The sequence below is a fragment of the Amphiura filiformis genome, chromosome 4 (assembly GCF_039555335.1).
Source record: "Amphiura filiformis chromosome 4, Afil_fr2py, whole genome shotgun sequence".
NCBI lineage: Eukaryota > Metazoa > Echinodermata > Ophiuroidea > Amphilepidida > Amphiuridae > Amphiura > Amphiura filiformis.
In genome coordinates, this window is record NC_092631.1 from 29,625,767 (window position 1) to 29,640,683 (window position 14,917).

The following is a 14,917-nucleotide window of genomic DNA, read 5'->3' on the forward strand; positions in this document are numbered from 1 at the left end:
TCATCAAATGACACTCCCATTATAGATGAATAGACTGGCTAAACATGGGTTGATAGTCATGAAATAAACATTTTGCAAGATCTGGATGTGCTCTGTTCATTGAGATACAATTCATCACTATCGATCCTTGTTGGATAACAAATCGGTACAGAAAAATGAAATGGAACAAATGCATTGTGGGAAGTGTAAGATATCTTCTCTGAGTGGTAGTGAGGCCCGGGGAGTTCACTCACATAGTAAAGTGGTACCCATGCTTATCACACATCTCAAAAATTTCAACCCTAAATGACATATTCAGGGCGTAATGGCGTATTCAGGGGTAGCAAATTTTACCCCTTGGTGTAAGATATTAGAAAAAGACACTAATGTGTAATGACAATTTTCTCAGAATGCACTGGAACTACATTGCTTCATTTTCTTTGTTACACAGCCGTTGATGTTGTTAAAACGAAATAGCTTCAAAATGCTACTTCTCCCACAAATTACGTGAGGGCGGTGATGTAACTTACACATGCATTGCTATTACACAGTGTCTATGAATCATACACAGATTTGAGGTCAAAGGTCATTAAGGGGTCACTTCGGTATAAAACCAAATTCCTTCAAAAATTTTATTAGCTAAGAAAAACATAGGAAAGTGACGGTATGTGCACACATGAATTATGTTTAGCTAATGTATATGTGATATTTTTATTTGGGGTCAAAGGTCATTAAGGGATCACTTCGGTCCAAGACAAAAACATTCAAAATGTCCCTTCTGTCACAAATAACATGGCAGAGTGATACTATGTGCACACATGCATTGACATAAGGCAATGCCTGTGGGGTTTTCATAGATTTTGGGTTCAAAGGTCATTAAGGGGTCACAACACGGCTGTGTTCGTGGTCTTAGACCACAGCTAAGTCTAGTTTTGGTTTTTACTTGTGTACCTATGTCGAGTAGGCTTACCATCTCTAGATCCATCTCCAGAACCATTTATGAAGAACACTCTGCGAATAAGTGACCCTTAACGTCAAATACGGGTTAAAAAATTTTTGTGAATGTGTACCAAATATTACCCCAAGTGACCCCCCCAACCCCGGGTGAAGCATACTGTTTTTGCAATGTTTGTTTGTCTGTACCTCCATCCGTCCGTCCGAATGAATGGACAGGTGGATTGAATTTGGATATTCTAGGATAGGTAGGTAATTTTTTTGTGTGAAAAAATTTTCACAATTTTTTTACAACAATGCACATCAAGGTGAGGTAGAGAACAGCAAAATTTCTAGTTCAGAAAAAAAAATCTGTTTGAAAAAGAAGTGGACGTTTGGATGTATGTAGAACATATTCACACCAGAAAATATGTTCACAAGAAATTTGGATTATTAGGTGAGATTCCTACAAAAGAAAACTTTTGATAGTTTATGCACACACCCTGAACACCCCTGGCTACAGCTGAACCTGTTGGCAGATGCTCAGAGATATTTGATGAGGTTTTGCATGATACAGTCCTTAATCATACACTTAACTGTTGGGTAGGATGACAGTATCAGTGATTCCCATAAAAGCATAGGAATATCTGAAATGTGTAGGAAAAGCTCAGGCCCGTAACCAGTGGGGGTGCAGGAGGTGCACCCCCCCCCCAAAAAAAAGAGGTTTTTCTATGCTTTTTGGTCCAAAAATGTCCAAATCCGCCCCCAGTCCAAAAAGGTCCCCTTTTTCAAAATCAGCACCCCCCACCAAATAAATCCTGGCTACGGGCCTGGAAAAGCTTAAAAGTGAAGTATATGTTGATAAAAATAGATACTTATATGTGAAAAATTGACATGTGAAACTTGAACATGTTGTTAAAAAATAATGGCAACTTACATTTTTTTTCTTTTTGTTACCAGACAACACAGAGGAATTTGAAATCCTGAAAGGCCGACCATCAGACTCTGCAGCGTCTGCATTTATCAGCAGAAGAATGCAGCTGGCAGAGAAGGCGAGGGATTCCATGAGACGGAAAAGACAAATGTCAAAATGATGGGATTTACAGCACCTTTATGGATTCAGAGAATTGGTAACAGGAGAAAGCATCCTATAGACCCACCTGTTTACGCTTGGAATAAGTGGCAATTTCATCATCGGGATCCCATGAGACGGAAACGGCAAATGTCATATGATTACAGAACCTGTATCATGGATTCAGAGAATTGCCAATTGGAGAAAACTGCCTGTTGACCGTGTACTTACACTAGGAAAAGTTGCAATAGTTTATTCCAATTGAAGTCCATACACCTCCTATGGAAGACATACTCTTAATCTTCCAAACAGGTAGTGTGAATTTCAAATGAAGTTGCTCATCAGGTGGCCTCATTCATACCCCCTGTGTGGAAGATTAAGGTCATCGCCAAAGGGGTTGTATGGATATCAACTGGAATAGACTGATGTCTCTTTCTTGTGTCTTTTCCGATATGACAGGACATCTGTAGTCTTCCTGAGTCAACATGATGAGACCTAAAGAGACTAGATTAGACAAAAATATACTTGCCTGGTGTGATGCAATGTAGAATCTGCAATTCCTCACAGGAGATTGCAGCAATTGGCCATGATATGGTAAAATGGTGTATTGTCTATTTACTCCACTAACATTGTACTTTCTTTTGCCATGTTAAAGGTTAGCTTTTCTATTTACTTCATATGGGAAAAAAGTAACATATAAAGAGTTCAAAACAGTGTGACTGTCTTTGCCATAGATTGATTTGGCCATCTTAATTTAATAGTTTGTCTCAAAGCCCTTCCCAACTTGAAAACCTAATGCAGAATGCGTTTTCTTTTTTCAGGTAATTTTTTTTACTTTAAATTTTTTTATTTGTGAGACGAGCTTATTGACAAAAATAGACCACCTTTTCATCTCTTATCTCTATGGTCATCATGGAGAATTTTATTGAGATTTACGATTTAGGCTATTTTTGACGTCTGACAATGTCACATGATATTTTTGTGTGTGGATTTGGAAAAAAAAACAGTGGAAAAAACTGAAATTTACTCAAACCAGCAGGAATAATGCGCAAAAAGCGGGCAATTATACTAATGCGCGTGGTGGCTTTGAGACGAACTATTAAATTAAGATGGCCATAAAACTGTATGACCCATACTATGGCAAATTAACCATGGGCACAGGTTGACATTCCAACGTTGAATCAACATTGTTTCTATGTTGAAAATTAATTTCAAACATTGAAATGTCAACCTGTGCCCACCCATGTGTAGGAAAGTGAAAGTCCCCATGTGAGGGCAAGTGAATGCTGTGGGACGAGGAAGTGACATGTTAGGGTTGTAAGTTGCTTCTTTTACCATATTAGGGCCAAGATCATGATTGAAAATGCCTTAAAGTATCACAGAATAAGATGAAAACAGCAACTCTTATATGAATCAAAAGATTGAAGGATGCATGTACAAAATAATGGAATATAGTTTTTAATATATTTTTAATGACATTTTTATTGAAATTATGTGGAATGAATCGGACACAAATTATGTGAATATAATATTTTTCACTTTTCTATTCAATACATTTTTTACTCAGCATATTTTAACTATAGTAGAATCATGTGCACACATTTTTATATATGGCTTATTGTAGATAAATTTCTTGTGACTTTTAGGCTGAAATGATGGCTGTGAAACTATTCTTGCATTTCGCAGCCTAAAATAGCACAGTACAAGTAGATAGTGTACCAAACTATTCAAAGTAGCATGCTTATTTTAATTTTATGAGTTTTAGCTGTCTAAAATTTGTGACTTTGAGGTTCAAGCTGCTACATGTTTTAATGTGATAAATAATTATGTTAAATGCTGTAAATACAGAGAGTAATTTGTATGTACTGTATTTGACCTAATTAGCCCCTTTCTATATAAGCCCTCTAAGAAATTTGCAAGCGGCAACTGTCGAAGTGTCTGCTTTATAACCCCATGAGAACTACCTGCCGATTGGTCCAAAAGAAGTTGTCATTATCAATTGGACCAATCAGCAACATTGTTAGAATAATTTCACCACACAAAACAATTTGGGGTGAATTATTTGCAAAGCTCCATTCTGATTGGGTATTAAAGTGAAGATATCATGTCATTGACCAATTAGAGGCAATGTTACATCGGCAGGTATAGTAGTGCTCAGGGGGTTAATGCACCTATACAGGTTGTCTCAATCTGTCAAATGTCTATTACCGGTATATATTACTAAGCCTTCCAGCTTTAGGTTAGGATGATTTTAACTTCAGATGCACTACTGTTTACTGACTTTCATTTTATCCTTTTAATAAGCCACCCCACCCCAGAAGCTACCCCTCCTGAAACCACTCCCTCCAAGCAACTGATTCTTAATTGCCTGTGGGGCGTGTGGGCACTAGTTAGGTCTAATACAGTGCGCAAAAGAATTAGTTATGTTTACCTCTGTATATTCTGAACAAAGATAGGTAGGTCATAATTGGAACCAGCAGCCAATAGCTGCATCTTTTAGCTCGAATTTAAGACCTCATTTGTTGAAATTGTTTAAGAAATAAAGACACAATGATCCAAAACCCAAGAAAGATGCAAATTCAAAAGTTGCAGATTGCATGCCCTATTGGTTTGTATACAAAGCAAGCTCGAACAAGAGAACTAGCGCTATGCTTTCAATTGATTATCACATTTAAACTAGCATCACTGATTAGAACATAAAAGTACAACTTTTGATTTTGTTCCTTCCTTGGGTTTTAGGTTACTCTTTATTTAAATCTCATTTGATTTCAACAAATCAGTCCTAAAGAGTACAGGTATTGGCTGCTTGATTTTTTGACATATTTTTCTTTGCTTTGGATATACAGGGGTGAACATAACTGGTACCTTAATTCATTTGCACACTGTATATACGGTACTGTGAAAATGTGAAGAGTTCCAATGCAAAAGCCAACATTAATTTTTTTTACTAAAAGCCAAAAACATTTTCTGTTGTACAATGACATGCTGAAATATGCAAATAACCTTTTTAAACAGAAAATACTGTTTGATATTTGTATTTTATTATGTTGCAGTTGATGTTGGAATTTTTTCTACATAAAGCTATTAACCAAAGCAGTTTTAACCACTTTTTATAATTTAAATGTGTTCTTTTATCTTGTCAAAAGACAGCCTGTTATTTAATAATTCACTATTTTTTTATTCAGTTGGAAGTATAGCTAGGATTGTATCAAGACCTGTAAAACTTTGGTAATTTCGCAAGCCCATTGGGCCAGCCAATAGTGTATTGAAATGTTGTTAGTGAGATGACACACAAAGAAAAATGGTCTATTCTAGTTGAAAATCATACACCCCCTATGTAAGACATGTCATTAATCTCAATTTCAAATGGGGTTACCTGAATTGCTGTCTCCATTTAAAGTGAACAGCTAACCCAGAGGGGTTGTATGGATTTCAACTGGAATAGCCCAATGGTCTTCAAACATATCCAGTGCTCACATTTTATGGAGCTACGATGTTTTGATCATGTACCTCTATCATCACATCTCTGTTATCTTATGTGCCAGGATATTGAAATTACCTATGGTTATACTCTTATATCTTGGCTACAAAATAAAAGTTATTTGATTAATATGGGACCCTTCAATGTTTTCTTCTCATATAAAACATATGTTTTATTTTGTTTTGAAGTCCCAAGGCAAGTCAGGGAGCTCAATGGGAACAAAATATTTATCCTGCATAAGCAGTTGGACAACCACATCTTGAAAAAAATTTAATGGACATTATACAATATGATGCTTACTAAACTTTTGGCTTCAGTTTTCAACCGTTTCCGATGTACCTTATCTGTATTTGCTTTAACCAATTATGTTAACAACCAAAAATCACATTTTCATTAAATAACTTTTATGTTGTAGTCAGATTTAAGATTATAATCATGGGTAATTTCATTTGCCTGGCTCGTAAGATAACAGAGATGTGGTGATGGAGGTAGAACTTTTTGAATGACCCTCGTATAATTGGTTCCAGATGCACTGCTTGTATTTCGAGATGTGCTCTGGATATGAGAGGCTCTGGTTTATAAAACTATTGGTCTGAGCTGTCTATTGATGTCACCTCAGGCAAATAGTTTTCATCTGGACCCCAAAAGAAGCAGTATATATTTATTTTATATCCTTCATTCATAAATTCTGTGTTCATTGATTGAATCAAAGATTATTCACTAACAAGGCTGCACCAGACATACCGGCTGGACCATCATCCATTACTCAAAATATTGGAGTAAAAACAAAAATTCATATTATTTATTCTCTAAGTAGTCTATTCCGGTTGTACTATATTGGGGTCACATAGTCTTTCGGGTGTGATTTAAAAAGGCCAGAGGCAGCCAAATAGTATATCGTCAGCCTGCTACGCTAAATGCCTAAGTCATTCTTATGTGTTTCTCATTTGCAATTTTGATTTTCTGAGTAATGAACCCATAATTCATCAAATTTCCAGCCGCATTTTTCATTAACTTGTGGAATGCATCTCTTTTGATGTATTCCACAAGTTAATGAAGAATGTGGCTGGAAATTTGATGAATTATGGGTTCATTACTCAGAAAATCAAAATTGCAAATGAGAAACATGTAAAAATGACTTGGGCATTTAGCGTAGCTGGCTGACGATATGTGATCATGCAGCAAACGTTTAACCAAGCAATGAACACAAACCTATAAATGGAGGACATAAAAGTGTCGTCTGCATCACAATACTGTTGTATCTTAAAAAGCTGCCTTGCATGATTTCTATTATCATTATTGCATTTCATATTGATATTTTACATTTTGGCATTCTTCTTTCTTTTATAAATGCATTAAAGTGGTTGTAATATTGTGATAATATGGTTGTAATATTGTGATAATACCAGGCCCTTGTTCACAAGTTAAAGCGCGAAATTTTTCACTATGCAAATGTTTCTTTATATTGTCTTGTTTTTATAAATATCATATATTTGTATTTGTATCATACATAATATGTCTCTGTGCCATGTACGTACATACATTATTACATGGTGTATTTCATTTGGAAAGCTGCTGAGCAATATCTTGTAAGATTTTTAAAAATTGTTTTATGTATATATCTTTTTATAGAGCACAAGCATTAAAAATGTACAGTATATTCGAATGAATGTGTTAACAGATTGTCATCATTTAGTATTTATATTACAATTTGTTTCACTCAATATCCAAATAAGCACTGTACAGAATTTTTCAACCAACGATTTATGCACCCCCTTTTTAATGTACCCCTATTTCAAATAAGGCAACTAGAGCTACTGTGGCTCAAGAGCCACGAATATCAGGTGATGGCTTCTGATTTTGATAACCTCTACATGATGTTTTTCATGTTGAGTCCAATTGGACAAATTTTTTAATTTGACCTCTCATCTCGGATGACCTCGGATTGATTTGTTTTATGTTGGCCTCATATCGAGGATGATTTGCACCAAGCGGGCAAATTTGGCGAACTGTAACGTTTACCTCTGATGACCGCAAGTTGGCTTTTTTCATGTAAATTAGTTGGAACAGCTGACCCAGAGGGATATGTAAATTAACTGAAACAACCAACCCATGGAGGTGTATTCAATTTAGCTGGAACAGCCAACCCATGGTGTTTGTAATTTACCGGAAATGGGATTAAATAAGTTAACGGGAACAGCTAACCCAGACAGGAAAATTTACTAAAACAGCCAACCCAGAGCAGGGCTGGCTGTTCCAGTTAAATAACATACCCCACTGGATTAGCTGTTGCAGTTAATTAAATTTACATAACCCTCTGGGTCGGCTGTTCCAGTTAATTACATACCCCTCTGAGTGAACAGCCAGCCCAAAGAGTATTAAATTTAACTGGAACAGCCAGTCCAGTATGTAAACTAACTGGAACAGCCAACCCAAGCTGACTGTTTCAGTTAAATTACATACCCCTCTGTTTTGGCTGTTCCAGTTTAATTACATACATGTTTTTTTTTTTCAATTTTAATATTTGTGAACAATCCAAACAAATGGGACAACCCAAAAGGGAGGTTGATTTATCTTGGAATATTGTTACATTAATTTCGCCCCTGCATTTTTCAGTAGTGGGGTGGAAGGCGACACCCAAAGTGGGTGGGGAATTTAATGATACATGGTCAAAAAAGGCTTAAGAAACTAAAAAACACTGCAGCCAGCATTCTAGGTGGAGGGTAAGATGTCCCACAAATGATTGGCTTACATGCTAAATGAAGGCAAAGTTATTTGCAGGCCCGGAAACTGGTCAAACCAAAACACTGAAACATGCGGATCATGGCCGGGGGTCCAGGTGCAAAGCCCCGGAGGGGGTCAAGTGGGTGGAGCTCCCATGAAGCCACTGGGTTTCCACTATTTAAATATGCTTTAAATAAGACTTTCTGGAAGATAAATTTTACAATAAATAATTCAAACTCACAAATACAGTATTTTCAAATCAGTGATTTTCTACAACAATCAATATTTTGCTGCAATAAATTTATTTATGACAACTTCCACAAACTCACAAGAACTTATGGGTTCAAAATCAAACCTGTCCTTGTCACTATAATCTGACCAAGGACCTTTACACAAAATAATGGTTGAAAGAATGTACACTTTACACTGTATAGCACTACCATGATAGGTTGGGTGGTTTTAAAATCAGTTCCTTTTGCACTCATGAAAATGACAAAAATGACATGAGCAAGATTTGAAAGGTTTACTATTTTTATGTTCAGGCATGGCATGAAGCATGTCACTCTTTTGAAAAGTTAATTCCACACCTCTGAGCACTGTGTTCCAAAACATCCCTGTGTGCACATTGTCATGGGTGAGTCCCCAGCATTTATCACTCAATTGAATTTCCGAGTATAATTCTCGCTTAAGGGCTGGGGTATGAGCGTTTGGACAGTATTTATTTTGGGACATTAGAGCACATCAGACATATCGAATTGCATTCTGAATACGAAGAATGTCATTCTGATATCAAATAATTTTGATTTTTGAAATTCGCAATTTAATACACATTTTATGGCAAATCATTAAAATTGATATTTTTGATATTTAACAGTACTTGAAGTAAACTTTATAAATCTGATGATTTATACTTAAAGTGTATGTAGGTGGGATGAAAAGTCGACGATCAATTGAAAATTTTGACCTTTCAGATTGAAGATATGGATTTTTTCCCAAAACACCAAAAAAAAATTAGGTCTTTTTGGAAAAAAATCCATATCTTCAATATGAAAGGTCAAAATTTTCAATTGACCGTCGGCTTTTCCTCCGTACACATACACTTTAAGAATATATCATTAGATTTATATAATTTACTTTTAGGACTGTTATATATCAAAAATTTGACAAATATCAAATTTTTATAATTTGTCATAAAATTTGTATTAGGCCTATATTGTGATTTTCAAAAATGAAAATTATTTGATATCAGAAAGACATGCTTCAGATTCAGAATGCAATTCGATAGGTCTGAGGTGCTCTCATGTCCCACAAAAAATACTGTCGAAACGCAATAAACGCCATTTTGGATCCCTTAATTTTGCCATTTAGAAACTATACTTGTTTGCAAATGCCAACTGGTCTGATTGGATCAGATGGTGTCACAATGGCAGCTAACTATAAGGTACAGTTATAAAATGGATAACAGCTAACCACATAGTTACTGAATTCAAAGTTTTTGTGCCACAAAACGACAAAGTAACATAATTATGCAAATTCTATTCTATTGATTTTTATAATCTGAAATAGAAACTCTTATGATTGCAAGTGCCACAAAATGACAAAGTAACATAATTATGCAAATTCTCTGATACTGTTGGTTTTTAGAATCTGAAAACTCTTCTGATCACAATAATAATACAACATTATGTAGACTATTTTGATTATAAATATGAGACTTGACCAGGGGGCCAACTTTACAAGAGATGGATGATCACATATATATCTCCTGCAAAAAGCTAAAAGAGTTACGGTTTGTAGTAATAAATCAATACCAATATGAAAAATAACTAACTCAAGACTTTTCTTGATTTTTTTTTTCCAACTGAATAAACTGTTTTCAACTTGTGTTTGTGGCTTACTCCCAATTCCAGTAATACATTTTTTGGATTATATTATTTTACGAAAGTGAAATTTTGGTATTTCACCAACTTTTGGAACTTGCATTTTCAGGTGTTATTTTGGATGCTACGACAATCAAAGTCTAATATCCTGTTCTATTTTATAACAAAATTTTAAAACTTAACACAAAATAGTCAGAATACGAGTGACGTTTTATAGCCTACACTCAAGATTCAGAATGGTTAGACTTGTGTCAAGTCCACGAATTTGTTCACTGCAATTGTAAGAAAACATGCAACAATATAAATGCATGTTTTTGGCACTACATGTATTTTGCAAACATTTGCCAAATATTAAAATTTGACTTTCATTGCCAGTTAGTCCCAAATAAAGGATTAGGACTGGGTTGTTTCACTTAATAAAACTGATATTTTTTGTAATAACAAAAAAATTATTGCTCCATTTTTCTGGAATCGGGAGTAGTACAGCCAGTGGTATTGATTTCTTGGAACCAGTATGTTCAAAATTGATGTTTTTATATGCAAAATAACAAATTCTCGATCATGAGAGGATGGACCTAATGCGTCAGCGTACTTTTCATAGAATAACATGATCGCGTGACCTGCATGGCCGAACCTTGACCTTGCCTAGCAACGACTGTGTGATTGGCCCATTCTCAAAATAAGAACTCCTATTACTAAGCGCCAGTCTTTGCATAGTACGCTGAATGCAAATACCTGTGCGTACCCAAGTTGGCTCTCATGATCGAGAATTAGGTATTCTGCCTATAGTTAAAATATTGATACTTTCTAAAAAACAAAAATTATAATTAAATGAGCCTGCTTGAAACAGTAGAAGAAACTCAGCTATGGAACCTTATTTCAACCTAACAGCGTTTACAACTTAACACAAAATCTCAGAATTGAATATGAAATATGTTGAACCAACCATGCAAAAAGATTACTTTCAATAATGAATAATAAACATTGATATGATTACAATGAAAAAAGATATTGCCCGGATGCATCCAAACAGGTAGGTGCCTCACTGTGTCTCTAATAACACAAAAAACTGATAATTAACAGTATGTGTCCTCCTGTACGTCATCGCTGTGAAAAGAAACTTGCAGTTGTTTGCTCCACCATCAATTGATGATGATGATGATGACATCTATACCCATACTTGTGTGCCCAAAGAAGGGCAAATTTAATGACTTTGACAAATGCAGCTATGACATCATCATCATCCTTTGGCTGCGGAGCAGGCAACCACAAGATTACTCCATGTACCGCAATCTTTGGCAAGTGCAGCATTCTGTTCTGCTTGATTGAATGCTTTCATCATACCCAACAAACCGCCATTGTACATGTATGCTCTGCCTGCACAATTAACTTAACGGGCACGATTTGATAATGTGGGCAGCAATATGCACCTACGTCACTACCCAACTTGATGTGAACCATGCACATTATATGCACTTCACATTTCAAGTTTGTCGTGCATCTAGTAAAAAAGGTATCCATGACTTCCAACCATGTCTTTCCAATCTCTGCATATAGTTGTGATTATGGCTATTCAAAGTTGAAATCCATACACCCCCTATGGAAGACATAACCTTAATCTCCCACATAGGGAGTGTAGATTTCAAATAGAGACACCCATTCAGCTAACATCATTTGAAATTCACACTCCCTATGTGGAAGATTTGAAATTCATACTCCATGTGTGGAAGATTAAGGTTATGTCTTCAATATGGGGTGTATGGATTTCAACTGAAATAACCCATTTTGGAGCAGACGACACTGAATGGGTGGTTTCGTTTGAAATGCACACACCGTATGGAAGATTAAGGTCATGTCTTCCATAGGGGGTGTACAGATTTCAACTGGAATAGCACATGTTGGCATACTGATGAATACCGTCCTATATTATACATAACCCATGTACTAGCTTCGGCGAGTCGCCATAAGTGAATAGCGACCAAAGCAACTGGAATTTTTTTTGATAACATCACCCTCTGTATTCAATATGAAGCAAAGGAGTGTGTAAGCTGACGACAGCTGTATGGTACTCATCAATAAGTGGTATTCACATCAACATAACCCTGTATAGCCTATACTACCATTGGTTTCATGACAGGTGGGTGTATAGTATAGTAGTAGATAGTACTTATTATATGTGTCTCCTATTTGGTCAGTAGTTTGATATGGTATAATGTTCTTGATGGGTTTACTTGCTACCGGCGCCTGCAAATGAAGGCACATCATCATCTTCTCGTATTCCCATGCTCTGTGAACAAAGAGGGGTAAAAAACAAAAGAAATTAAAGCCACTTCCACAGATATTTTATGCAAAATTGTTTGCTAATAATTTAATATTCTAAAACAAAAAATAGTTTCCGATGTAACCTGTCAATCAAACTATCCACGGCCCCTGATTGGTTTGAAGCATGAAGGGAGGTATTCATCTGGTGAGTCAAAAAGCAACTTTTGTAAGCATTGTTGACATGATACCTTCAGATGATGCAGACAGTTTGTATGTTTGAAGGTGAAAAACTAACCATAGGGTATGCTGTTTTTCAATGCATTCTGAAATTTTAAACATCACAACACATCGTAAACAAATTCTCTCCAAGTTTGATTGACAGGAGATACCAACTGGTTTTTTTATAATTATAGTGTACAGATAGTGCGCGTGGTATCCAAGGTTGACTTGTTTGCATGAAGTCCTTTGTACCTGGGGTCAAAACTGCCACAATCTGATACCCGTCTCTCTTGACACAACAACAAAGCTTCAGACTTATTCATTTCAGGGGCTGGTTTCTATACTGCGCAAAAAAAGTATCTATAAACTTGAAGCAAAAGCAATATCTTATGAAAACACTAATCCTAAATTACCAAATAAAGTAGTCAATAGATGGAGAATTTTGTTCTGTGAATTTTGATGCCTCATTCGGCATTATGTGACTTTATTTTCCCAACTTGTTACCAATTTAAATGAAAAAAGAGAGCATTTCAAAAGTGACAAACTTACACAGACTTTTTTCTCAAAACATGCTTATTAGGAGCACAACAAGTTTGTGTTGATATGTCATGCTGTAATGAGCACCTTACAAAAGCCAGTAAGAATCGCCCTGAAGGAGGAAATATCCCCAACTTGTCACTTTAGAAATGCTCTCTTTTTCCATTTAATTTCCTCTCCAATGAAAACCAAAGGTTAAGAACAAAACTGGGCAACTTATAAACATTGGCTTCCGCGACTTTTTAGTTTCGTGTCCCATAGAAACCAATGGTAAAGAGAAAAATTGGGCGACTGTTCGATTATTTGACCTGCGACTTGGGCTCAATTTTTTGGCAAAAAACACCTGTGCACCTACCTTTTGTACAAATGTTGGGTTGACTGATATTTCCTGCTCCATCTGTCTCAGTTTATCATCCAGTGATATGCACTTCCGCATCTGTTAAGGCAAATATACAATGAATATTATCACTGTCAAGCATTAAAAACAATTACAGAAATGTAGATCATTGACGACTACCACCAGTAACCTTCATCAGAGCTCAGCCACCCATCTTAGGATGTGCACTCTTGGAGTCTTGGTGTAATTCACTTCAATATGTGACACGATCTGGTCCATGGGGGCCAAAGGAGGCATTTTTGAAAATTGAGTTACTGTAATTATTACACTACACATACAATACACTATCATTTACTGAAAACCCCAAAGGTCTAGCATACTTGGTTCTAAAGTTATGAAGTTTTTTGATGTCTATTTTCTTCTGTATTTTTTTCTCAGTTTCAAATTTGCCGCCTTTGGCCCCATGGACCAGATTGTGTCACATTATTGTTACCAACTCTAGAGGTTCATGAGCTTTGGATGTTGCCCCTGAACATGCATAAAGCAAAAACTCCTATGTAACTGGTTGGTAGTTTTGTTTTAAACATGTTCGGGGGCCACAAACATATAGGAGGTTTTTCCTGCCCAACGACGAAGTGTAACTTCCTTACAAAACTGACCCCATCCCTCACCCTCTACAAACAAAAGCACTAGTGGGTCAATACAACATTGATGTTCTTTTAAAATACAGACATAGGTCATCAAATCAGTCTTTACTAACTGCAATGTTATCATTGACCTTTGACCTACCTCATCTTCCAGCTGTCTAAGCAATGATGGATTGTCATATTTCTCTGGGTTGTCATGGAAGCTGACCATTCCATCTTTCTTGTTGATAGTGGCATGGATCTCACCCTCATCAATCTGTAAAACGAACAACATCAATCAATTAATCAATCAATCAATCAATCAATCATCTTTATTTCCATAAATAAATTACAAATTGTACAAAAACAACAACTAGACATTGTGCTCACAGAGCATGGCCCTTAGCCAGTGTTGTTGATCTTTTTATGACTTTTGACCTAGAGTTGTTCATGCGACATTTGTACCACCAGCCTATGGTTCATAGTGGTGACGACATTGTAGGGCTACTATGTAATTTACGGGAGCAGCAGCATTTTGGACAGGGGAAATAAAGAAGAAGAATCGGACAGAAAGAGAAGACCTAGCTTAGCTAGGTACATACACAGATATCCTTGGAAGGCTCTGTAAAGATTGTTTACCTATCTTTACAAAACCTGGCAAGGACATACCTATTCTTACTATAATGTATACTTTAAAGTACACATGATGAGGAATGATCAGCCCAATTATTATTTTACATGGCTCATTGAACCACAATGGGCTTGTAAGGACTATATATCTTTGCTATATGGATGATATATTTGTGTGCAAATCTATCATGGGGTAGACTGCTTTGCATTCCTTTTTAAACAATTCATACCATTCCA

At 36.1% G+C, this 14,917-nt stretch overlaps 2 protein-coding genes across 8 annotated transcripts in view; one reads left to right on the forward strand and one right to left on the reverse strand.

Moving 5' to 3' along the window:
- The window catches only part of LOC140150778 (protein unc-13 homolog D-like), a 106,862-nt gene extending 99,731 nt beyond the window's left edge, over window positions 1-7,131 (forward strand). For all 6 annotated transcript variants that reach the window (XM_072172891.1, XM_072172892.1, XM_072172894.1 and 3 more), the window contains exon 30: window positions 1,873-7,131. In XM_072172891.1, the coding sequence (XP_072028992.1) occupies window positions 1,873-2,006 (134 nt within the window). In that variant the 3' untranslated portion in view covers window positions 2,007-7,131. The remainder of the gene's footprint in view (window positions 1-1,872) is intronic.
- A 3,992-nt stretch (window positions 7,132-11,123) lies between these two features.
- The window catches only part of LOC140150780 (COP9 signalosome complex subunit 3-like), a 60,588-nt gene continuing 56,794 nt past the window's right edge, over window positions 11,124-14,917 (reverse strand). For both annotated transcript variants that reach the window (XM_072172897.1, XM_072172895.1), the window contains 3 exons: window positions 14,214-14,327; window positions 13,443-13,523; window positions 11,124-12,356 (listed from right to left, as the gene is read on the reverse strand). In XM_072172897.1, the coding sequence (XP_072028998.1) occupies window positions 12,297-12,356; window positions 13,443-13,523; window positions 14,214-14,327 (255 nt within the window). In that variant the 3' untranslated portion in view covers window positions 11,124-12,296. The remainder of the gene's footprint in view (window positions 12,357-13,442; window positions 13,524-14,213; window positions 14,328-14,917) is intronic.